Source organism: Chiloscyllium punctatum, chromosome 9 (genome assembly GCF_047496795.1).
Source record: "Chiloscyllium punctatum isolate Juve2018m chromosome 9, sChiPun1.3, whole genome shotgun sequence".
Classification (NCBI taxonomy): domain Eukaryota; kingdom Metazoa; phylum Chordata; class Chondrichthyes; order Orectolobiformes; family Hemiscylliidae; genus Chiloscyllium; species Chiloscyllium punctatum.
In genome coordinates, this window is record NC_092747.1 from 111,554,515 (window position 1) to 111,581,620 (window position 27,106).

At 41.0% G+C, this 27,106-nt stretch overlaps 2 protein-coding genes across 3 annotated transcripts in view; one reads left to right on the plus strand and one right to left on the minus strand.

Moving 5' to 3' along the window:
• itgbl1 (integrin, beta-like 1) overlaps window positions 1-1,749 on the plus strand; it is a 220,568-nt gene extending 218,819 nt beyond the window's left edge. The window contains exon 11 of the mRNA XM_072578065.1: window positions 1,510-1,749. Within this exon, the coding sequence (XP_072434166.1) occupies window positions 1,510-1,601 (92 nt within the window). The 3' untranslated portion in view covers window positions 1,602-1,749. The remainder of the gene's footprint in view (window positions 1-1,509) is intronic.
• Window positions 1,750-9,839: 8,090 nt separating this feature from the next.
• fgf14 (fibroblast growth factor 14) overlaps window positions 9,840-27,106 on the minus strand; it is a 513,640-nt gene continuing 496,373 nt past the window's right edge. For both annotated transcript variants that reach the window (XM_072578066.1, XM_072578067.1), the window contains exons 4-5: window positions 24,484-24,682; window positions 9,840-13,444 (exon numbers count right to left, since the gene is read on the minus strand). In XM_072578066.1, the coding sequence (XP_072434167.1) occupies window positions 13,308-13,444; window positions 24,484-24,682 (336 nt within the window). In that variant the 3' untranslated portion in view covers window positions 9,840-13,307. The remainder of the gene's footprint in view (window positions 13,445-24,483; window positions 24,683-27,106) is intronic.

A 27,106-nucleotide genomic window follows, 5' to 3' on the forward strand; every position in this document is an offset into this window, starting at 1 on the left:
TACTATTCTTCTAAATCTTTTGTGTGCTATCTCTTATACTTTCACATTTTTCTTAAAATGTATGACCCAGAATTGCATTCCAGCTGAGGCTGAACCAGTGCGTGATAAAGGTTTACCATAGCTACCTCACTTTTATAATCTATGTCCCTATTTATACCATCCCAGAACACCATACGCTTGAGTTTCACAAGCTGCTCAACAGCTTCAACAATTAACCACTTATTCCCCCAATAACCTGTATTCCCACACACCAACTGCAATGCTTCCCTTTACTTTAAAATGCCTCTGCTCATTCCTCCTAGCACCACTTCACACATTTGTGTATTAAATTTAATCTGCCACATGTCCACTCATTCCACCAGCCTGACTACATGGTGTTGAGGTTTATCACTGCTTTCCTCACAGGTCACAGCGCATCTAAGATTTAGTCATTGACAGATTTTGAATTGTGGCTTACACATCTAGATACAAGCCATTAACATTTATCGAATAAAATCAGTGCTTCTCATACTGACCACTGGGGAACCTCACTCTTTCACTTCCTCCCATCCAAAAATCAACTGGTTGTTGCTATTTTCTGTTTGCTGTCACTCAATCAACTTCATAGCCATGCCTCTATTTGATGCAGTTTAACTTTGCTGACAAGTCTGTACGTGCCACTTTGTCAAATGATTTTTGGGAGCCCTTAGATCAACCACCTTAGCCCCATTAACTCATCCCATTACCTCATCAAAAAGCTCAAAAAAGTTGGGTACATAGCAATTGCCTCACACAGCAAATTTGTGCTGGTTTAGTTTGTTTAATCCATTTTCCAAGCAACTGTTCATTTTGTCCCAGACCACTATTTCTAAATGTTTTATCTCCACTGAGGTCAAACTGAATGGAATGTACTTGGGTTTATGTTTATAGCATTCTTCGAACAACAAGTAACATTTACAATTCTCCCATTCTCCATAATCTAAAGTGGGATAGAAGACTGTAAACAGTACTTCCATAATTTCCATCCTTACTTCCTTCAGTTTCCTTGGATGCATCTCATCTGATCCTAATGTCTTATCAACTTCCAGTATATGTCAGCCTAATACCACCTCTTTAATGGTTAGCATATTCTACTATCTCCTCTTTCAATATGACTTTAGCCAGAAGTCACATGACACCAGGTGATAGTGCAACAGGTTTATTTGAAATCACATGCTTTCGAAGTGCTGCTCCTTCATCAAGTGAAGTGATTTCAGAAATTTGGGATTTCAAATAAACCTGTTGGATGATAACCTGGTGTCATGTGACTTCTGCCAACACTGGCACCTCAACAATATGACTAAATCAAGAATTGTAAACCATAAAATCTTTCAATTGGGATTCTTCCCAGAACTGCCAAGATGTTGATCAAACACCTCTGAATAATATGATGTTAAGAGACAATGACAGAGGTAATCTGCAATTTATTTAGAGAATCAGCACTCCATACTCTTGTGTTGTAACTGGAGCATGTCTTTCTTTGCAACACAGGGAACGGTGTCTGCGATTGTGGAATCTGTAACTGCTTTGATGAATGGACCGGGAATGCCTGTGAACTCTGGATGGGTTTGGAAAGCTTCTGAAGATTGCACACTAATGGGGAGGACTCTTGAATATGGTTTATCTTCTGCTGCACAACTTATGATATTATCAGAACCAGCCTTTGAAACATGCGAGAATTTACTTGGTAACATATCGATGTTAGATTTGCTACTGGGCTTGTACCATCAGAAACTAATAGCTTCATTGCCAACACATCAATACAAGTGGCAAATGACCTTTAGTGATAAATGTACTGGGTTTATTAGCATGAGTGCCAGACAGCCATGGTTCTATTATGCCTTTTAATGAGACTTAGCTTCAATAACTAATAATCTACAGATATGCCAGCAAACTGTTTTCTTGTATGCCAAGCAATTGCTTAGAAATTGAGGTCATAGCTATAATTTTGGCTGTTGGAGGCAAATATGCCACTCATTATGAAGAGAATCTGTTGGCAGTAAATCTGCAGTTGGCCAAGAACTTTGACTCATCTGCAAATGATTGTTGCAATAAACTGGTTTTAGAAACTGCCTGTTCTGACAGTCACTCAATAGTAATTTAAACAACTCCTCCACTTTGTGTAGCCTTTCTTAATCATGCTTTTACAAAGATGTACTTAAACTTTGGATAAAATAAAAGATATTTTGAAGCACTCTCTGTGATTCTCCAATCTGTACAAATTCAATCCATTATTTCTAATAACAGATAAAATGGTTAATTTCTCCATTGGAAGAATTCCTGAAAATAATCTTCAATATAAGACGGTCACGAATAAATTGAATAGGAAACTCAAGAGATTGATGAGAATGTGGAATTTGCTACCATAAGGGGAGGTTGAATAAACAATATTTAACATTTAATACACTTAAGAGAAAGCTGGATAAACTCAAGAGAAAAAGCAGCATAAGGATAAAAATGAGATGTGGAGATGAAATGGAGCAGAAGGAGATTCGGGAACAGCAAAATCACCAGCATGGACCGAATGGCACTATTTCTCTGATGTACATTGTGCTAATGTACACAGTGGTACAAGCGATGTTGCTTGTCAGGAGTATGATTCCTATCATAAAAATGTTGTGCACAGCTGGTGTATGGGAGAAGGATTCACATTTTTGGATCATTGGAATCTCTTTTGGGGTAGAAGTGACCTGTACAAGAAGGACGGATTGCACCTAAATTGGAAGGGGACTAATATACTGGCAGGGAAATTTGCTAGAACTGCTTGGGAGGATTTAAACTAGTGAGGTGGGAGGGTGGGACCCAGGGAGATAGTGAGGAAAGAGATCGATCTGAGACGGGTACAGCTGAGAACAAAAGTGAGTCAATCAGTCAGGGCAGGCAGGGACAAGGCAGGACTAATAAATTGAACTGCATTTATTTCTATGCAAGAGGCCTAACAGGGAAGGCAGATGAACTCAGGGCATGGTTAGGAATATGGGACTGGGATATCATAGCAATTACAGAAACATGGCTCAGGGTTGGGCAGGACTGGCAGCTTAATGTTTCAGGATACAAATGCTACAGGAAGGATAGAAAGGGAGGCAAGAGGGGAAGTGGTATTTTTGATAAGGGATAGCACTACAGCTGTGCTGAGGGAGGATATTCCCGGACACACATCCAGGGAAGTTATTTGGGTGGAACTGAGAAATAAGAAAGGGATGATCACCTTATTGGGATTGTATTATAGACTCCCTAATAGTCAGAGGGAAATTGAGAAACAAACTTGTAAGGAGATTTCAGCTATCTGTAAGAATAATAGGGTAGTTATGGTAGGGGATTTTAACTTTCCAAACATCGACTGGGACTGCCATAATGTTAAAGGTTTAGATGGAGAGGAATTTCTTAAGTGTGTACAAGACAATTTTCTGATTCAGTGTGTGGATGTACCTACTAGAGAAGGTGCAAAACTTAACCTACTCTTGGGAAATAAGGCAGGGCAGGTGACTGAGGTGTCAATGGGGGAGCATTTTGGGGACAGTGACCATAATTCTATTTGTTTTAAAATAGTGATGGAAAAGGATAGACCAGATCTAAAAGTTGAAGTTCTAAATTGGAGAAAGGCCAATTTTGACGGTATTAGGCAAGAACCTCTGAAAGCTGACTGGAGGCAAATATTCGCAGGTAAAGGGACGGCTGGAAAATGGGAAGCCTTCAGAAATGAGATAACAAGAATCCAGAGAAAGTATATTCCTGTCAGGGTGAAAGGGAAAGCTGGATGACTAAAGAAATTGAGGGTCTGATTAAGAAAAAGAAGGAAGCATATGTCAGGTATAGACAGGATAGATCGAGTGAATCCTTAGAAGAGTATAAAGAAAGTAGGAGTGTACTTGAGAGGGAAATCAGGAGGGCAAAACGGGGACATGGGATAGCTTTGGCAAATAGAATTAAGGAGAATCCAAAGGATTTTTACAAATACATTAAGGACAAAAGGGTAACTAGGGAGAGAATAGGGCCCTCAAAGATCAGCAAGGCGGCCTTTGTGTGGAGCCACAGAAAATGGGGAGATACTAATTGAATATTTTGCATCAATATTTACTGTGGAAAAGGACATGGAAGATATAGATTGTAGGGAAATAGATGGTGACATCTTGCAAAATGTCCAGATTACAGAGGAGGAAGTGCTGGATGTCTTGAAACGGTTAAAAGTGGATAAATCCCCAGGATCTGATTAGGTGTACCCTAGAACTCTGTGGGAAGCTAGAGAAGTGATTGCAGGGCCTCTTGCTGAAATATTTGTATCATCGATAGTCACAGGTGAAGTGCTGGAAGACTGGAGGTTGGCAAACGTGGTGCCACTAAGGGAGGTAAAGACAAGCCAGGGAACTATAGACCGGTGAGCCTGACCTCGGTGGTGGGACAGTTGTTATAGGGAATCCTGAGGGACAGGTTGTACATATGTTTGGAAAGGCAAGGACTGATTTGGGATAGTTAGCATGGCTTTGTGTGTGGGAAATAATGTCTCACAAACTTGACTGAGTTTTTTGAAGAAGTAACAAAGAAGATTGATGAGGGCAGACCAGTAGATGTGATCTATATGGACTTCAGTAAGGCATTCGACAAGGTTCCCCATGGGAGACTGATTAGCAAGATTAGATCTCATGGAATACAGGGAGAACTAGCCATTTGGATACAGAACTGGCTCAAAGGTAGAAGACAGAGGGTGGTGGTGGAGGTTTGTTTTTCAGACTGGAGGCCCGTGACCAGTGGAGTGCCACAAGGATTGGTGCTGGGCCCTCTATTTTTTGTCATTTACATAAATGATTTGGATGCGAGCATAAGAGGTACAGTTAGTAAGTTTGCAGATGACACCAAAATTGGAGGTGTAGTGGACAGCAAAGAGGGTTACCTCAGATTACACAGGATCTGGACCAGATGGGCCAACGGGCTGAGAAGTGGCAGATGGAGGTCAATTCAGATAAATGTGAGGTGCTGCATTTTGGGAAAGCAAATCTTGGCAGGACTTATACACTTAATGGTAAGGTCCGAGAGAGTGTTGCTGAACAAAGAGACCTTGGAGTGCAGCTTCATAGCTCCTTGAACATGGAGTCGCAGGTCGATAGGATAGTGAAGAAGGTGTTTGGTATGCTTTCCTTTATTGGTCACAGTATTGAGTACAGGAGTTGGGAGAAAGTGAGGACTGCAGATGCTGGAGATCAGAGCTGAAAATGTGTTTCTGCAAAAGCGCAGCAGGTCAGGCAGCATCCAAGGAGCAGGAGAATCGACGTTTCGGGCATGAGCCCTTCTTCAGGATTTGGGAGGTCATGTTGCGGCTGTACAGGACATTGGTTAGGCCACTGTTGGAATATTGCGTGCAATTCTGGTCTCCTTCCTATCAGAAAGATGTTGTGAAACTTGAAAGGGTTCAGAAAAGATTTACAAGGATGTTGCCAGGGTTGGAGGATCTGAGCTACAGGGAGAGGCTGAACAGGCTGGGGCTGGTTTCCCCGGAGCGTCATAGGCTGAGGGGTGACCTTATAGAGGTTTACAAAATTATGAGGGGCATGGATAGGATAAATAGACAAAGACTTTTCCCTGGGGTCTGGAAGTCCAGAACTAGAGGGCACAGGTTTAGGTTGAGAGGGGATAGATATAAAAAAGACCTAAGGGGCAACTTTTTCACGCAGAGGGTGGTACGTGTATGGAATGAGCTGCCAGAGGATGTGGTGGTGGTTGGTACAAATGCAACATTTAAGAGGCATTTGGATGGGTATATGAATAGGAAGGGTTTGGAGGGATATGGGCCAGGTGCTGGCAGGTGGGACTAGATTGGGTTGGGATATCAGGTCGGCATGGACGGGTTGGGCTGAAGGGTCTGTTTCCATGCTGTACATCTCTATGAGTCTATGACTCTATTAGAACAGTGTTGTCCTATGAAGATGCATCAAATTCCCATCGGATTGCCAACTGTATTTGGACCCCTGAACATTTAATCACGTGAAGACCTGCCTTCAATTTGCCACCACCTCTCCCATGCTGCAAAATCCTACTATGTCCATCCTCTGTGCCCACCTCTTGGTACCAATCAGAAAGTGGTGAGTTCTCATTATTAATTGGTCGATCCTCCTTCATCAGGCAAACAGCATTTATTCCCCCAATCTTCCAAATTTTAATCACAAAAGTAAGGATAATCCTTTAAATATAAAATCATGGGATACAGGAGCAGGCTTAGGTCATTTGTACCTGCCTAGCCATTCAATAAGATCCTGGTAGAACCGATAGGTACACAACTTCCCTTTCTTGTCTGATTCTCCAAACTCCTGGCCCTTTCCACAGCGTCCCATCCCATCCCAAAACCCTTGATTGCCTTGTGATTCAGAAATCCGGTTACACAACCTTCAATATATTCAATTGCCCAAGCATGAGATTTTTGAAGGCTAATGACCCTCTCAGAGAATGTAACTGTTGGTCTTAAATGGGCAATGGACTCTTTGTTCTGAAACAATGTTCCGAGGTTCACCTGTTAATGGAAATATCCTCCCCGCACCTTCTCTGTCAATGCCTCTCCCCACAGAATCTTATGTTTTAATGAAATAATTTCCCATTCTTCTAAACTTTCTCTAGAGGAAAATGAAACAAACACTCAATTTATTTTGAGTTCTGGTGAAGAGTCACAAATCTGAAACATTAATGCTGCCGAACATGCTCAGTATTTCCAAAACTTTCAGTATTTATTTCATGATTTATTGCATCACTCCTATGACTTTTCTCCAGGGTTTTGCTTATTCCAGGATCCCCAGCAATCAGGGCAATCCTGGAGGGCTAGCATCATTTGACCAGTTGGTAAGATATGAAGGGTAGTGGAGGAGTCACCCTCTCAGCTTCATAAATAGATGTAGGACTTTTCATGACTTAAACCTTACGGTGCTAGGTATTTAATGATACATCTCTTCTTTGCTGGGATTCCTCTTCATTCCATTTGCCCCAGCAACACCTTCTTTTAAAAAATAAACAAATTCCATCACTGGTCAAGAACTCAGAGCAAGATTTTCCTATGCCTGTTGCTGTTTTCAAAAATATGACTCAGTCCCATCTCTCCCTTGCCAAGGACGTGAGTTCAAATGAGTATCTGGCCAATGGAGTTTTTGATATATTAGCCAGTTCAATCATTTTCTTAGAAAGACTGTGCAAGCAGGTTTTCATTTGCCATTACCTCTATTCCTTATGTCTAACAGTAACTTCCTCTTACAAACCAGCTTGCCCAGCATTGAAGCACTACTCAACCAAAAACCACTTCTGCTGAGTAGGACACATATGTTCACTGTGCCTCCGGAAGTGTCTGCTCCCGTCAGAACTCAGTTGTGTCAAGAGACTCTCTGGAGACCAGTGGATACACTTTAGGGGCTTCCTCACATCCCTGAAGTGGTTAAATATTCTACTGACTCAAGAAAGGTAATTGTGACTGACCAAAACAACGAGGGCTCATTCAGGAAGGAACTGAGCATAGTGGAAAAGTGCTGAGGAATCAGATGCTTCACAGAAGTTCATAAGATACAGGAGGAGAATTAGGCCATACGGCCCATTGAGTCTGCTCCGCCATTCGATCATGGCTGATATGCTCCTCACCCCCCAGTTTCCTGCTTTCTCTCCATATCCCTTCAACCCATTACCAAAAAATTTGTCTAACTCCTTAAATTTATTCAATATCCCAGCATCCACCGCACTTTGGGGTTAGTGAATTCCACAGATTCATAACACTTTGGAAGAAGCAGTTTCTCCTCAACTCTGTTTTAAATTTTTCAATGCCTTATCCTAAGACTATGACCTCTCGTCCTTCAATGCCCCACAAGAGGAAGCAGCCACTCCACGTCTATTTAATCCAAACATTTTGTCATCCTGAACACCTCAATTTGATCTCCCCTCACATTCTTCTAAATTCCAGAGAGTATAGGCCTAAACTGTTCAATCTCTCTTTGTATGACAAACCCCTCATCTCTGGGATCAATCTAGTGAACCTCCTCTGAACTGCCTCCAACCTCACAACATCTTTCCTCAAATAATGGGAACAAATATGTGCACAATACTCCAGTTGTAGTCTCACCAATGCCTTGTATAGTTGCAACAATACTTCCTTTTGTTTATATTCTATTCTTTTAGCTATAAAAGCCAACATTCCATTCACTTTCTTTATTATCTGCTGTACCTGCATGCTGGTTTTCTGTCTCTCATGAACAAGGACACCCAGATCCCTCTGTACTGTAGCACCCTGAAGTCTCTCCCCATTTACGTCATAGGTCGCCGTCCCATTTTTCTGACCCAAATGCATGACCTCACACTGGTTCAAGTTAAACACCATCTGCCACATTTTGGCCCACTTTCCTAATATCCATTTGTAAGGATTTTATTTCATCATTGCAATTTATCATCCCACCTATTTTTGTGTCATCCACAAATCTGTCTGTGGAGCCCTCTATCCCTGTATCCAAGTCATTAATGTAGATTGTAAATAACTAGGGCCCAATGACCGAACCCTGTGGTATCTTCTAGTTATTTCTTGCCATCCAGAAAAAAAACCCATTTATCCTGACTCTCTTTCTTCTGTCCATCGACCAATCATCTATCCAAGCTAATAAATTGTCCCTAATCCTATGCAATCCAACCTTGTGAACTAAATCAAATGCCTTCCAGAAGTCCAGATATAGTAGATCTACAGGATCACGATTATCCACTTTTCTTGTTACACAAAAGTCCAGATAACCCATCAACCCTCAGGGACAGTCATTAGGTCGGTTGTGGGACTTATCCACTTGGAACCCATTGAACCAGAGTTGAAGCCAAGAATCCTTGATCCCAAGGGTCTGCCCAAGGGACACAGTCTCTGTTACAACTATCTGTGAACTGTGTTATTCAACCCCTTGAATAGAACTGGACAAGTTGAGGTGAATTTTCTTCACTCAGAGGATTATGAATCTATGGAATACTGTAACCTCAAACATACTGGATGTGCAATTATTAGTAAGTCACAACACAGGCCAATGGATATTTGGATAATAATGTAATTAGAGGATATGGTGAGAGAGCAGAAAGTGGAGTTGAGTCAGATGATTGGCCATGATCTTACTAAATATTGCAGTGATTCATGAGGCTGAATGGCAAGCACCTCCTCCTGCTTCTATTGTTCTTCGACTGACAGAATATCTCTTTCACCTTGAAGCATTATTTAAAAACGATTTCTTCAGGGTATGGTGGCAGAACTGCTGCGAATATATTTATTAGCATTTCCGGATTAATTTGAGCAGGTAGTGACTTTTTACTGCGCTGTGTGACTGTTTATAATAGAATGGCTTGTTTAATTCATACATTCGCATAAACCTAACAATCTTCAGATTAATGCTTGACACAAACACCAAACACCAGTCTCCCAGACTAGATGTTTTTTTTATTTGTGACTGTATTAAACTACACGCCTATTTGATTTCAACAGTCGTATCACACAGAAGTGCCTAACATTAACCACAATTCAACAGCGATTTCTTGAGACCACTTGGGGATGTGCGAACAGATTTTTAGTGCCAAAACAATTCAGGATGTGAACTATTCTATAGTTCAAAGTTTGGCACAATATAAATCACAAGTTCAATTCTGGAGTCAACTGCAAAAAAGGTTTATAATCACAATTCACTCAATGTTGACCTGATGAGCACACAGAAAAAAGAAAGGATGAAAATATTTGTAGAAAAAGAAAAACTGGACAATGGAGCTAAAATGACATTTCCTGGTTGTCCCTCCATCTTCTTGGATAGCACCAGAGATTGCTAGTCACATTTCAATAGTGCAAAGTGTATGGGCTATGGTTGGACTGTGTCTTCATAGAAATATTTTATTCAATATGCTGTATTTGTGTACAACAAATGATAATAAACATTTAAACTGTACAATGCAGACAAACTTTTTTGCATATATGTATGTAAATTTAGTAATACATACCAACAGTTCTTGATACATACAACCTACTACATGCAGTTCTGTTTCATCAATGCCATCCTCTTCCCATGCAACAAATGAGACAACAGACAAAATAGGAACCAAAGCACAAAGAATTAATATCCCTCTCTGCTGTATGTCTCTCTAAAAACAAAAACATGAAAAGAAGTAATTTGTCAAGGACAACCATTCATTTGGAAAAAACACGCTCACTGACAACTTATAACAAAGGAGAACAAAAAAGGGATTAACAACTATATACTCATTGTCATTAACAAAAATAAATTCAGCCCAAGTTTAATTCATCAATTGTTTTGTGAAGGGCAAATGATAAGAGTTCACTGTCAAAAACTTCAAGTTGTATGTGATCTTCTCCATGTGGTCTCTGGTCACGCCTGCCCCCATAAAGCCAAGATCAAAATTACTCTTACAAGTAGTTTCATTTTTAATCACAGCATTTAATTAGCTCAGTACAGAGACTCCGCGCTGGCTGACTGATGTGCTTAAATCTTCTTTTCTGTTCCTTTTTATTTAAAAAAAACACAAATCGGTCATTGGACAAACAATGAATTATAAATTGCTAAAAGTTATCAGATGTAACACATTAGCAGCATAGCAGCAGCAGAGCGACATTTCCTACTCAGTAAGAATCTGCAGAAATATTTTGTAAAATAAACCAGAAATATTAGAAAGAAAAAATACTTATTGAATTGATTTCAAGCTTGTTAAGAACTGCGAAACCTGCAGCTGACAAACAATTCTTTGTAATGCAGAAACACTTTGACCATCTATATTACAAGTAAATCTTATGGGAAAGTGAGAATATGTTTGCACAATCTGGTTGAAAATAAAATGATTGAAACATACTGAATAGTACCAGACTATAGAATGGCTTTCAATTAGTACAATGCTCATCTTTGAGAATTCACATTTATAAAGTCCTACTCGTCAGTTTCCTAAATTAGTTTTCCTTCACTGATATAATGACACAACTCACAGTGTAGCGAAGTCATTATTTTTTGATTTTAAATTAAACTCAATATTCACATTTCTCTCCTTTTTTTCAGTTAAATGCATTTTTCATGTTTTGCATTCTCCATTACATTGAGTCTCGTCATATATATAGTAAGCGGCCATGAATCTCACGACTCTAATCTTTGTTTTGAGGCAGTGGTGTTCGTAAACATGTTGAAAAGTAATTTTCATTCAACAAATGACAGTTTTAGCTAGGTCTAGGGGACTCGCACTTGATTTCATTTTGGTGATACTGTCATTGTGTATTATATTTTGAAAGATTTCACTTAGCTTAGTAAGGATAGATTTTCCTGAATTAATTATGACTTTTTTGCCATTTTACTGAGTTTACTTACTTACTTACTTAGACACCCTCTCAAGTCCCATGTTTGGGAATTATATTATCTTAAGCTTCTGTTCAATACACATCAGAATAAAGCACTTCTCACTTGGTAGAATTACAGTAGAAACTATATTGAAGAAACTTACTATTAAAATTACTGGCTGGGTGGAGTTAAAATATCAATGTAATTGTTTTTGATGATTAATATTTCAGCATGTTGGAAGATTGCTTAGCTAGAATACTGTAGCAAGCAGTTATGAGAGTAATGTGGGAAGTTCTAGTTAGAACAATTTGAGTATTTGTCAGCCAGCTATTTGTATCTTTTCAGGTTAGTTTGCTTTGGTGGAATAGGGTAAACTGTGAAAAGAATGAAATTTCTAAATAAAATGGAGCATGTTGACATTGATTTGTGATTAGAAAAGAAAACTGTATGAAGCACTTAAAATAACTCAGTAATTCAGATAAATTAATTGATTGAAGTTAACTATGACTCACGATAATCACCTCCTCTTCCACTAGGACTCCTGGTTTTGGTGTGCATTTAAAGACAAGGCAAATCACCTGCAGCTCAGCAGTTTCCAGTGACTATAGGCCAGCTGCATGCTGGGCTAGAGGTACGCTGGCACATTGACCACAATGAGCCGAACTACATGCTGAGCTTAAAGAGGAGAACAAAAAGAAAACTCTCACAAGTCTCCCTCACAACCATTAAAATCCCTTTTGTTTGACACACTCCATAACGATAACAAAGGCACCTCTTTTCAATCTCACCTCCTGTTACTGTGTTGAGGTCACACATCGGTAGATAGCCTTGCCTACGCTCCCCATAAACTAGACAACATTGCTCATGGTCCTGTGACATCATTTCAGCATTGGGTTTAATTCAAGCAGGGAGCAGACTTTTCCCAATGAGCCATCGAAAGCACAATCCCAGGGTATGAATGTGGAACACAAAATTTCCAAGAATGCTGATGGGGGTGGGGGGGGGAGGAGGAGGGATGGAGGGTTGAAAGGATTAGCTTTTGCACATGGGTTAGCCCCACACACAATCGGGGAGCAGTGGAGCCTGCTCACTGGACAAGGCATTGGGCATGACCAGTGTGTGCAGCACAACGTCACCAAAAAAGGGAACCGTGGAGGAACCGGGTGCTCATCAGAGCACCTTCTACTGATTGTGATTGACTAATTCCCTCTACACTACCACCAATCTAAAGAGCAATTTGTCAGTCTCTTTTCATTTACACATCTAGCCATTAGATTGAGACATTGATCCCATTGCTCATTGATACACATTGTTGTCATAGTTTTTTCTGACACTTCCCATATCCCTGATAATTGTTGGTGTTTCCAGTCCAACACTGGTGTCAACCCAGTGTTGGCGTTTTAATTTTCTCTTTGTCTACTTTTCCTCAACAGCAAAAAACACACAACAGTCCCTGTGAAAGAAAAAGAGGTTAGGACAGTGCATAGAGCAGCCATGTTAAAAAACGAGAGAGGGACTTAGTCCTGAATGAGCAGAGATATACAGCAATGATCTGCGATCCCCACTGCTGTCTGCTGTGTTACAAATCGACAGGTCTGAAACACTTAACCTTCTCTGGGACTCGAAAAAAGAGACACTCTCTCAGGTGTGTGTTTAGCAGGCAATGTACCAAATGCAGTTGTGAAATACGTCATTCTCATGGAGTGTCACAGTTAAGAGGAAATAGATAAAAGGCATTCATTCCATTATCTTGGTAGGACATCCATGGTTAGAGTTTAGCTGGTTCTCCAAATGTCTTCTTGTTGTGGAAAGAGCTACGTATTGAGATTTATCCACTTGCAATGAGATAGACCAAAGACTGCAATGAACAAGGGGTTCACTTGCTTTACCTGATCCACAGACATTAGAAGGAGAGAGTCTGCCAGGGATAAATCACACAACAGTGTAATGGTTTAGGAATTCACGTCCTCACCAAGATCTGACTGGCTATGTTGACTTGTTCTTTTTCACTTGCTTTCCTCCATTCATTATTGCAGAAGTACTTGTGCTTTTGCTGGGGGTGGCTGCATTTTTCGGTACGGTTTCACCAATGTCGTGCAGTGATGGCTCTCGGTACATGGCAACTGCAAGTGATCGAAGACAATACAGACATGAAACAGCCATTTGTGTTCTGCATTCGCAATGTTCACAAAAGACCCTATGCTGCCACAACCCTTCACGAATGACATGGACCCTGTCTTGAAAGGATTGGTCAAACTGTAAGGCTCTGCTCATTAGAGGTTAAACACATGGAAAGTCAGGTTTTGATTTTGGTTTAAGTTTCAGATCTAGTAATATAATTTTCTGATGGTGGGGTTTGCCAAATACATTTGCTTCCAGACAATATCTCTTTAATAGGCAGACCTTGTTGCTTTGCATAACCGAAGACACTGAACATGCCTCTCTCATTGGAAAGCTTAAGAATGAGGCTTTCTTTGAAATTAACAACATTTCCAATGAAATTCTCTTTTCAGTGGTGTCATGTTCCAGATTTTAACCGTCACTTTATGGGGTGGGGTGTCAGGAGTGGGAAGTGGTCGAGTAAAAGCGTGTGGGGGCAAGGGGTTAGTAAGGAGATGGAATGAGGTGAGAAGTGGAATGAGGAGGTTTTGGGAGAGGAGGGGGAGGAAAGGGTCAGAGAAGATATGGTGAGGGCCTCCAGAGATTGGCAGAAAGGGTAGGAGGAAGTAGGCACCTTGGGGAAAGATGGGCACACAGGGAGTTGAATAAGTGTGTTGGAAGAGGAATAATGGAACAGTAGGTAGTAGAAGACAGACAGGGAAAGGACAGGATCAAAGGGAGTGTGCAATGCAAAATGCAATCACTGCTAAAAGGTTTCAGTTCGGATCATATATCTCTAGGATTGGATAAATACTTGAAAAGAAAAAGAATAGGCAGGGTTTTGGGGAAAGAGCATGGGGATGGGACCAATTGGATAGCCCATTCAATCAACCTGCATGGCTTGATGGGCTAAGTGGTCTCCTCTATACTATATTACCCATTGGACTCCTGGGCCGCATCTTCATGGCACTGATCAACAAGCTGCTTACAAAGGAAATCAGCAGCAATCCACTGGGTAGATCCAAAAGTCCTAGGATCTGCCCACAAATTACACAAACACCAGGGGGTTACCAATCCTCCAGCTTTGCCCTGGGCTCTGCATAGATTTAAGATCAATCTGCGGGACACCGTTGGGAACAATATTTTGGAGAAAGCTTTCTGGGGATGTAAAAGCAAATAACTTGTTCGCATATTGATGAAAAGAGAGCTATACTGCTGAAGGTTTTCATCTTCCACTAATCCAGATGAACACAAGAATGCTGTAATAGTGATCACAAATATTTATAGTGCGGGAAAAAGGCAGCTGTTTGGTTGACAGGTTGACTCATTGTCATGGAGAAAACAATGAGGATCTGGAGGCTGCCCAAGTTCCCTGGAAATTCAAAAACGATGCAAGGTTTTAATTTATCCATTTTGCTTGTAGGCAAGTGGATCTAGTGTATCAATGCATGTCACTTCTGACAAACATAACAGAGTCAAGGCATGATTTAATTGATTAGCAAATCAATTTACAACATAAAGAGTATTTTCGCAGTGCTATACCCTCTTGAATCTTCCAAAGAAGAATTTGACATGTACCATAGAGAATGGCTTCAATAAGGCAAGAAAACCCTTTCCAATATTTGATTTAAAGAGGATAGTTTGTCAGTGAAAAGTGCTCAATAATACTGCTGCTAAACCCAAGGCATCGTGAGGCCAATGTAATGGTAGCAAACTCTGATTAGACATTTCCCTCGATGTTTCATCACAGGACCAGCAACCTCAATGTCTCACTAATGGTCACCTGATGCATTTGGTCCTCATCTGCTTTCCCACAGACAATCAGAACTGGAAATGTGTTGCTGGAAAAGCGCAGCAGGTCAGGCAGCATCCAAGGAGCAGGAGAATCGATGTTTCAGGCATTAGCCCTTCTTCAGGACTCCAGCATCTGCAGTCCTCACTTTTTCCACAGACAATCAGAAAGCAAGCATACTCTGTTAAGTCACCAAAATTGGAGGTGTAGTGGGTAGCGAAGAAGGTTACCTCAGAGTAGAATGGGATCCTAATCAGATGGGCCAATGGGCTCAGGAGTGGCAGTTAGAGTTTAATTTAGATAGATGCCAAGTGCTGCATTTTGGAAAGGCAAATCAGAGCAGGACATATACACTTAATGGTAAGGTCCTGGGGAGTGTTGCTGAACAAAGAGATCTTGGAGTACAGGCTCATAGTTGGTTGAAAGTATGATAGGATAGTGAAGAAGGAGTTTGGAATGCTTTCCTTCAGCACAGGAGTTGGGGGGTCATGTTGTGGCAGTACAGGACATTGGATAGGCCACTTTTGGAATATTGTGTGGAATATATCAGAACGATGCTGTGAAACTTGAAAGAGTTCAGAAAAGTTTGACAGGGTTGGAGGATTTGAGCTATAGGGAGAGGTTGAAGGCTGGGGCTGTTTTCCTTGGAGCATCAGCGGCTGAAAGGGTGACTTTATAGAGGTTTACAAAATCATGAGGGGCATGGATAGGACAAATAGATAAGGCCTTTTCCCTGGCTTGGGGGAGTCCAGAACTAGAGGGCATAGGTTTAGGATGAGAGGGGAAAGATATAAAAGGACCTAAGGGCAACATTTTCACGCAGAGGGTGGTACGTGTATGGAATGAGCTGCCAGAGGAAGTAGTGGAGGCTGGTACAATTGCAACATTTAAAAGGCATCTGGATGGGTATATGAATAGGAAGGGTTTAGAGGGATATGAGCCAAGTGCTGACCAATTGGACTAGATTAGATTAGGATATCTGGTTGGCATGGATAAGTTAGACCGAAGGGTCTGTTTCTGTGCTGTACATCTCTATGAGTCTATGACTCTAAAGTGATTGGATGGATTATGACTGTCACATGGACAGTTTCCCATTGCAAACATCTTCAGGATTAATTAGAAGTGTTGAAAGGAAATGGAAACAAAAAGTAATTTAGTTTTCCTGCCCATAAGATGTTTCTGCTGAATTGCTTCAGTAGTGTCCTGGAGAATGGCACTCAATTTTTGAAGACTCCAGGACAATCCTGGAGGGTTTACAATCTCTGGCTGGAGCTTTCTACAACTGATTTGAGGAGATATGTGTGTGAATTGGGATATCAGTTCATTACTTACACGAGAAGAGCTGGGGGAGGGGTAGGGGGTATAACTAGAGAGTTGGGCAAGTGACATTCCTGCTACTCCTGATCTGTAAAAGGTGAATATTCATTTGGTCTGTTTTCCTGAGCAGTCTGTTCTAGGATCCCTGGCTGTGCAACTCCAGTACAAAAGAAAAGAGAAGAGCAGGATGTACCAATTTGTCTGCCAAAAGTGAACTATCTACCTGAAAAAGACAATCTTTGCATCCACATGTCTAAAGACCATCTCTAAGATAATGGCCACATAATGGTAGCTGATGTCATTTTCCAACCAATCACATTGAACACTTTCAAAGGTTGAGATGTTGTCGAACTAATCCTATCTGAACTGGGAGTTTATGTGCTAGGAAGACTTTCACTCAGATCCATTAATAATGACTCAGAGGCAGAATGATGGTCTACCTCAGCTAGATTCAAGCTCCTCTGAATGTTTATAATGACTGAAGAGCCATTGAGTTCTTTCAGCAAGAGTCAGCTGTTTTCCTTATTCACAGCTCTCCCGAGGATATCTCCCTTGTGACAGTAATTAAGGCAATTACTTGTTAACATTCTAAAGTCATGCATGACCATTTAATGTGCAATTGTAGAATCTTAAAACAGTACAAGATAGAAAGAGGCCATTCAGCCCATCAAGTCTGCACCAACTCATTTGAAGAGCAATCCAATCATCTCACTCCCTGGTCTTTTCTCACACCCCTGTGATTTTTATATCCTTCAAGTATTTATACAATCTAGTTTGAAGACGACCATTGAATTTATATCCACCCCCCTTTTTAAAAATCAATTTATAGCATACATTGCTGGCTATGTGAAGTTTGTAATCCAACAGCTGGAGAATGTGGTGGTGAGCTGTCATCTTGAACGAATTGAAGCTTGGGGCCCAGGGACACCTGTAGTGCTGCGTGGGTGGGAGATTCAGGAATCTGATCTCCTGACATTGAGGAAACAGCAATATATTTCCAAGTCAGCATAGTGTGTGGCTTGGAAGGAAGCATTCAGGTTTTCTCATGCATCTATTGACTTTGTCTTTCTCGGGATAGAGTTCATGGGTTTGGAAAGCAGTTTGCAAAGAAGCATCAGCAGGTTATGGCAGTGCATCTTGTAGGTGGGACACACTGCTGCCACTGTGCATCTGTGGCAAGGGAGTCAATATTGAAGATGATGAATGGGGCGTCATTCAAATTAACCTCTTTATTATTTATGGTGTTGAGCTTCTTGAATTCCTAGCCGCTGACCTTCTCTTGTAGCCACAGAGCTTATTTGGCAGGTCAAGTTTAGCTTCTAGTCAATGGTAACTGCCAGGATATTGATCGTGGGGGAGTCAGCGGTTGTAATTCCATTGAAAATTAAGGAGCAGTGGTTAGATTTCCTCTTGTTAGAGGTGGTCATTGTATGGTGCCTGTGTGGTGCACATGTTTCTTTCCGCTTGCTGGGCAGCACGGTGGCTCAGTGGTTAGCACTGCTGCCCCACAGCGCCAGGCACCCAGGTTCAATTCCCACCTTGGGCAACTGTCTGTTTGGAGTTTGCACTTTCTCCCCATGTCTGCGTGTGTTTCCTCCCACAGTCCAAAGATGTGCAGGTTAGGTGAATTGGCCATGCTAAGTTGCCCATAGTGTTAGGTGCATTAGTCAGGTGTAAATGTAGGGGAATGGGTCTGGGTGGGTTGCTGTTCAGAGTGGTGTGGACTTGTTGGGTCGATGGGCCTGTTTCCACACTGTAGGTAATCTAATCTTGTCAGCCCAGGGGCAGTCATGGTCCAGCTCTTGCTGCATTTGGTCACGGATTGCTCAGTATCTGAGGTGTTGCAGATGATATGGAACATTGTGCAATCATATGTGAACATTCCTTCTGCTGACCTTTGATGGAGGAAAGGTCATACATGAAACAGCTGAAGATGGTTGGGCCTACGACACTACCATGAGGAAATCCTGCAGACAAGTCCTGGAGCTGAGATGACTGACCTCCAACAATCAAATCATCTTCCTATAGCCCAGGTATGAGGCATTCCAAATACTAGCCACTCACTGTTTTAAAAAGTTTATCCCTCACTCTAGCTCTTTTGTCAATCACCTTAAATATCTAGTTATTGGTCCTTCAGCTATTGGATACATTTCACTTTATTCGGTCTCTTTGAATAACAGAATCAGAAACAACTGTAACCCGCTGTCATCTTTGTTACGCTGAGCCCCATTTTACTTGGTTTTCTCTGGCAAAACCAAAATTTCACAGCAGATTGATGTAAGTGGACATTTTTATCAATTGCAGGATAGAGATACATAGGGAACTTTGCTTCACTGGAATTGTGTGCTGAGATTCACAGTGCCTGGTCTTTGACACAATGGCTGTAGTGCAAGAAAGTAAAGATTAAATAATATAATCATTATAAAACAAAGGTTATTCAATATGGCATCTATGAATCTAATTATAAATCACAACAACTTGAGTCTATCTCATGACATTCAAGTGATAAAACATCCCAAGGCAAAAGAGTTCAAAAAGAAAATTTGACACCAACCAGAAATAATGATAAGAACAGCAAATAACAAGAATAATTTCCGAATCTTCCCCTTCAATGAACCAAAGAACAGGTGGCTTAATGCTTGGTCAGAGTGAGGTTTTAAGGACTATCCTAAAGAGGAGGGAGAGACAGATAGACAGACAGACAGAAAGGGAGAGAGAGAGAGAGAGAGAGAGACAGAAAGGGAGGGACAGAGAAAAAAAGGGAGAGACAAAGAGTTTGGAAGGGTGTGGGAGAGAACTCCAGAATTTAGATCTCAGACAGACATGGCAACAGCCACCAATGATAGCGCAATGAATACCAAAGATGCTCAAGAAGTTGGAATTGTAGAAGCACACAGATGGGCAATGAAAGGAATCAGGATGATTTTTTTACAAATCTAGGCATTGCTGGAATGGAAGACAATGCAGGCCAGTGAATAGCCGAAAGATGGACAGATCGTCTTGCAGTATGTCAGGCACAAGAGTCCAGAATTGGAGTAACGTAGAGAGCTTTGAATGTTTCCGAAGTCAAAGGGAAATGAAGAATCTGAGAATAATAATAATAATCACACATATACTTAACATCACACTTTCCATAGCATGAATCACTGGGTATGTTTTCACATTTGTGGTTCTCAGTCTTGAGGTGATTGGCTGATAATGCCTGATTAAATTCCCAAGTATCAATTCAAACCATCCACTTTTATAGACTTTTACTTGCACCTTGCCATTTGAAACTCTGTTTTAATTTAAAAAAGCGATCTCCCAATCCTTAACTTTGAATGAACTATCAATCAAATAATTCAAATGAAAATGATTACAGGGAACTGAGTAGACAAAGGTTGTGAAGATAGTTCTGATTGAAGCATTGGACAAAATCATTTAACATTTCACAATTACAGGCGTTAAGTTAATGGTCTGTAGTTACTTGTATTTTTGTCTCCTTCCCTTTCTAAATAAATGCATGACATTGGCACTTTTCCAATCCTCTAGCATTTTTCTAAGGGAAAAGTACAACCATTATCTCTGTAGCTTCTTATAATATCCTAGGATGAATTCCATCAGGTCAAGGAGAAGTTTATTCATTGTTAGCCTCATTAGTTGCCCTAGTAATTATTGTCCAGTGATAGTTATAGTACTATGAAGTCTGATTCAAAGTATTTATGTTTAAAGAAAATTAAAGATTATAAATTTTAAAAAGCTCTTGATGTCCATCTTGATGGTATTTGCAAGTTAACACTCAAAGTTTACTTTCTCAATCTTTATTATTTATTTGGTTATCATTTGTTAATTGTTAAAACTTTCCCAATTCTCCAGCTTACCATTAAACTTTGCCACATTGCATTTCTTTCTCTTTAAAGTTGCTGCTATCCTTAACTTCCCCGGTTAAATATGGTTGGTGTGACTCCTTTCTAGAATCCTTCTTCCTTGCTCGGATGTATGTTTGTTGTGAACCATGAGGGGTTACCTCAGATTACAACAGGATCTTGGCCAGATGGGCCAATGGGCTGAGAAGTGGCAGATGGAGTTTAATTCAGATAAATGCGAGGTGCTGCATTTTGGGAAAGTAAATCTTAGCAGGACTTATACACTTAATGGTAAAGTCCTAGGGAGTGTTGCTGAACAAAGAGACATTGGAGTGCAGGTTCATAGCTCCTTGAAAGTGGAGTTGCAGGTAGATAGGATAGTGAAGAAGGTGTTTGGTATGCTTTCCTTTATTGGTCACAGTATTGAGTACAGGAGTTGGGAGGTCATGTTCCGGCTGTACAGGACATTGGTTAGGCCACTGTGGAATATTGCATGCAATTCTGGTCTCTGTCCTAACGGAAAGATGTTGTGAAACTTGAAAGGGTTCAGAAAAGATTTACAAGGATGTTGCCAGGGTTGGAATCTGAGCTACAGGGAGAGGCTGAACAGGCTGGGGCTGTTTTCCCTGGAACGTCGGAGGCTGAGGGGTGACCTTATAGAGGTTTACAAAATTATGAGGGGCATGGATAGGATAAATAGGCAAAGTCTTTTCCCTGGGGTCGGGGAGTCCAGAACTACTGGGCATAGGTTTAGGGTGAGAGGGGAAAGATATAAAAGAGACCTAAGGAGCAACTTTTTCACGCAGAGGGTGGTACGTGTATGGAATGAGCTGCCAGAGAATGTGGTGGAGGCAGGTACAATTGCAACATTTAAGAGGCATTTGGATGGGTATATGAATAGGAAGGGTTTGGAGGGATATGGGGCGGGTGCTGATAGGTGGGATATCTGGTCGGCATGGACGGGTTGGACTGAAGGGTCTGTTTCCATGCTGTACGTCTCTATGACTCTATGACTCTATGAACTAATTTCTTAAACATCTCCTACTGTCTTTGCTGCTAAACTCTTAGCCCATACCAGCTAGCTCTGCCCTCATCCCCTTATTCTGTAATTCATGTTCAATACACTTATTTTGAACTCAAGTTTCTCCTTCTCAAACCGAATGCTAAATTCAACGATGTTATGCTCACTGTTTTCTAGGGGATCCCTTACTCCGAAATCATTTCTTGAACCTTCCTCATTATATATCATTGGATCCCAAAAAGCCTGATCCCTGATTGGATTCCTACATATTGTTTTAGGAAAATGTCTCAAATACACTCTATGAAACCCTCCTCGTGGCTATCTCTGCCAATCTGATTTTTTCAAACTACATGAATATTAAAGTCACACTTGATTAACGTGTTGCCCTTTTTAAAAATGCCATTGTTATCTCTTGGCTTATTACCTGTCCGAGCACATAATTCCTGTCGGGGGCAGGAATTCTCCCACCAGTTCTCCTTGTTATTTCTTAACCTCACCTAAATGAATTCTACATCTTCTGATCTAAGATCATTTCTTGCTATCATACTTACTCCATGGAGTACCCCACCACCCTTTCCTTGCTGCTTGTCTTTTTGAGAAGTAACATACCCTAAATATTCCCAGCTTTGACATTCTTGTAACCATGTCTCTGTAATGGCTGTAAGGTTATCTTCACCAACATCTAGTGGAGCTGTGAATTTGTTTATTTTGATCTAAATGCTGCATGCATTCAAGTAGAGAGCTATTAATTGGACTTTTCACCACTTTTATTCTCCCATTGACCCTATTCTAACCCAAATGTTTGTACACTGTGTCCCTTTCTATCCAACTCTGTATATTGTAATTCAAATAGGTGCCCTACAATGCTGCCATATTCCTTTTGTTTTGTAAGCCTACATTTGCCACATCCCTAACCATCTCCCCTCTAATTACTTTAATGCCCTTTCTACATCTGTAGTTATTTGATTGGCCAGGACACTGGTCCAAGCACTGTTTTAATCCCATCAGAACAGTTGTCTTCTGTGCAGTATCGCTGCCCAAATGTAATCAATTTCACCAATCTTTGAAGTTAAAAATCACACAACATCAGTCATAGTCCAACAGGTTTAATTGGAAGCACTAGTTTTTGGAACGCTGCGCCTTCATCAGGTGGTACCAATCTTTGAGACATACACTTAACTCCTTGGCTTTATTTGTGCTGTGACAATTCTCCTGTGGGTCAGGTAGTAATCCACAGATTATTACCTTGGAGGCTCTGCTTTTCAATTTAGCCCCTAGCTGTTCAAACAGTTTCAGTACAATCTCCTGTCAAGTCCTATTAGTACCACTGATACCTGCATAAGAACACCCATGGTGCTTACTTGGGAAGTTAAAATTCCAAGTACTGGTTTTACCCTGCCCAGACTGTTCTGGTATTGCCAAATCCAGGCAGATATGGGCTGTTTGCCTCATACTTACCCTGGTTTTGGCGAGATTCATTTGGATCTTTTGTCAGCATGTGTAAAGCCTACTCAGGAGTCTAATCTGCTGGAGTGTCATCTGGCACCTTCGGAAATGTTCACTCCCTTCCCCAGAAAGTATTCACCTCCTCCCCTCCGATACCATCCCATGAGTGCTCTTCCTGGCCGCCCAACCCCGCCCACTCTCATGACTCACCATCTTCATCGTGTCCGTCTGACATCAAAAGATTTGGGGTTGTCAGGCAGAGGAGGGGTGTGACTGAACATCAGCGTGAGGAGGATAAAGACTGTCAAGGCATCAAAGAGCGAGGGAGGGACTGAACATAGTCAGTGAGGGCTGCTGATAGGGGTAGACCCTGTCAGGGTATTCAGGGTGGAGAATACTGTCAGGGTTGAGGGAGAAGGTCAATGCAGTTGGAGAGTGAGGGAAGGGAATGAACACTGTTGGGTGTGAGAGGGGTGAAGTCAGGGAGGTGGTGAAAACCATTGGGGTGCAGGAGTGGTCGTGGGGTGAGTGAATACTGTTGGGGTTGAAGGAGACAACCATGGTGAGGGAGGGTGAACATTGTTGGGGGCCAAAGGAAGTTGAGAACATTGTTGGGGTGCAAGCATGAGCAAGAACACTGCGGGGGTACGGGGTGGGAACAGAGTGAACATTACCTGCTGTGAGGGGATGTTAACTCTAAAGAAAAGAATCTCAACCATGGGATTGAAAGTAATTGGAGGCATTACTTTCAAAATATTTACTGAAAAAATAGAACTGGAAGTAATGCAATTGCTTAAAGCTCTGAACAAACAAACCCTTATTGAAATATAGCAGCTGATGTCATTAAAAGGGGGTCCAACAATTCTGTCTTATGAGGAAGCAATGTATGGAAGGTACACTCCATAATTGTGAATAAGCCTGTTTCAGAAGTCAGGTCCAGAAATGTGAAGTTTAGTTGTCCAACAAAAATGTAGGAGTGACCATCTAATGGCGAATGTCACTCCCCAAAAGATTAGGGACATTCACATTGTTTCTTTCTTCATAGGTACTGCCTGATTTACTGAGTATTTCCATACTTCCTGTTCTTCACATCTGGAGCACCAACAGTATTTTGTGCAATATTGATACTTGGGCTCCTGCTACAATGTTCAGTTACTGAAAGGGGTTCTAACCAGACAATTTTAACTTTTAAGAGAATCAGCAGAAACCACATGCGGTCTTTGTTCACTCGGGGTGAGATAGCCTTGGATATGATTTATCCATTGAGAGGATTTAGCTTCAGATGATGATTCCTCCAAGGGAGACTGTCTAGCATCCTCACTAACTGTCCTTTAAATCTCTGTAACTGGCAGTGACAGAATTATTTAATTGATGCTACTGCAAGCTCTGAGGCCATAATGGCTCTTTTTTGAAATTATCAAGTAATTAATTTATTAATTCAAAACTAGTTCCTACTTTTCTTTATAGGTGCACTATATATATAAGGCACAAGACAGTGTTATCTCAAACCTTATCCCATTTGTTCCCGGACAACCCATGGACTTCATAATAAAGGTTCCTACCATTATTTTATAACATTTTACAGTCAAAATAACCATGAAAAATGGCAACGTCATTGATGATCTACTGTCAACGATTTACCTTCCAATGGTTTGGGCAGGAAATGAGATGCTGGTTTGGTTTTCTTCACGCGATTTCCCTTCATGATTTGGCCATCCTTGTTGAAACCCAGATACCAAGCTCTGCCAGATTCCTGCTGTCTGTAGAGCATTGATGAATAGATCACATAGTAGTTCTCATACACTGATTCCTTAAACTTGCATTCAGGTGTAAAAAGTTCCTGTGGATAAACAACAGAATGGTTTTAATTGAATATTTAAGTTGGGCTGCAATCTATATCTTAAAGTAAAATAAACTCTTATTGCAGAATTATGGAAATTTATAAGGGAAAAAGAGCTTATTTGGCCTACTGCGTCAATGCCAGTCCTTTTCCCTGTAGTCTTCCAATTTGCTTCCTATAGATACCCAGTTGCATTTTAAATGCCTCAACTGTATCTGCCTCTGCCACACTCTCTACCAGGGGATTTCACATCCTAAACACAACCTGCAAAATAAAAAATTATTCTTTGCCTTTGGTCCCTTTGCCAATCATCATAGACCAATGTCCTCTGGTTCTTGTCAACTGGAACAGTCTCTCTCTATCTGCTCTCTCTAAATTCCTCACGATTTTGAAAACCTCTATCAAATCTTTTCTTGCCCTTCTCCTCAATAACATATTCTTGAAACCCACTTTCTTATGAATCTCTTTTCCACCATTTCCAATGCCTTCACATTCTTCCTGAAGTACACTCCCAGAATTGGGCACCATGTAGCAGTTGAGATCTAACTGGTTTTATTTGTTAGTTTGTATTCCATGCTAAAAGCCCAGGATCCTGCATGCCGCTTAAACCCACATTCTGAATTTTTCTGCAACTGGTAAACTTCAGACACTGCAAAAATTTTTATTGTCAGCAAAACATTGCTTCACCTCCTCACCAAATTGAAATGAAGGCTCAAGACAACGTTTTACTAAATTAATTCTTCAGCATAACTTTATAACATGATATTTCTCTCTCAGTCTTCCTCTGGTCCTGCAATTGTCATGGTTTTGCCTTTCAAGTTTGGCGCCATCTACCAGTTCTGTGTCCAACTGGGGCTGAGTGGGTAGCACTTTCACCTCGGAGTCAGGAATGTTCAAACACTTGAGCACAGGATCTACGCTGATACTCCTCTGGCCAGAACTGAGACAGAGAGAGAAAGTTGCACTTCATAGAGTAGAAGAGTTGTACAGCCCGGAAACAGACCCTTCGGTCCAATTTGTCCATATGAACCAGATATCCTAAATTAATCTATCCCATTTGACAGCACCTGGACCAAATCCCTCTAAGTCTAAGCTTTTCCTATTCATATCCCCATTCAGATGCCTTTTAAATTCCACACAGAAGGTAGTGCTTGTATGGAATGAGCTACCAGAGGAAGTGGTGGAGGCTGGTACAAATATAACATTTAAAAGGCATCTGGATGGGTATATGAATAGGAAGGATTAAGAGGAATATGGGCCAAGTGCTGGCAAAGGGGATTAGATTAGTTTAGGATATCTGGTCGGCATGGATGAGTTAGACCGACGGGTCTGTTTCCGTACTGTACATCTCTATGACTCTAAATATTGTAATTGTACCAGCCTCCACCAGTCCCTCTGGCAGCTCATTCCATACGCACACCACCGTCTGCGTGCAAAAGCTGTCCCTTGGGTCCCTTTTATATCTTTCCCCTCTCACCTTAAACCTATGCCCTCTAGCTTTGGACTACCCATACCTGGCAAAATAGATCTTGTCTATTTACCCAATCCATGCCCCTCATGATTTTATAAACCTTTATAAAGTTACCCTTCAGCCTTCGATTCTCCAGGGAAAATAGCCTCAGGCTTCCTAAAGCACTTTACAGCCAATAGAATACTTCCGAAGTGTATTCGTTGCTGTGATACAGTAAAATGACAGCCAATTTACACACAGCATGCTCCCAAAACAGAAATATGACAATGATTTGAAAACTTTAGTGGTATTAGTTGAGGGATAAGTTTTAGTCAGATCTTGTCATTCTTCTGCTCTTCTTAGAAATAGTGCCAAGTGGAACTTTTATACAGAGCTGAGAGGGTAGTTTGGGTCTCAACTTGACATTTCATCTAAAAAACGGTACAGCATTCTTTAAGTATTGCATCGGGTCTGCAAAACTTGATTTTTGTACTCAAGCCACTGGGGTGGGTCTCGAACCCAAGGCCTTCTCACGCTGAGTGCCACCAACTGAGTCATGGCTGAGAGAGTGTTTTGAAAATGCTGAAAACATGAAAGGCGCTAGAGAAGTGCAACTCTTAAGTTTGGACTACAGAGAGGGTTGTTGGGTCCATTATGTTGATTGCCAGATGTTGTTGGAGTAATCCAAGGTAAGTGTTGCAATTTTTCCTTTCATAACATTTACAATGGAAGCTTTAACCACCTTGTTTTGAAAAGTTTAACTCTGATATTAAAAGAAAAAGCAGAAAAATGTCATTGAATCACGGTGAGCATCCATTCACTAACAATAAATGTTAAGACTTATGTCAGTGATACCTTGGCCCTCAAAAATTGACATTGGAAAACCATTTCATTTCTGTCTTTTCCATTTTCTCCTAGGTGCATTGATTTATCTGTTCCCCACCTCCACCAGCATTCTCTCATAAGCGGCTCTT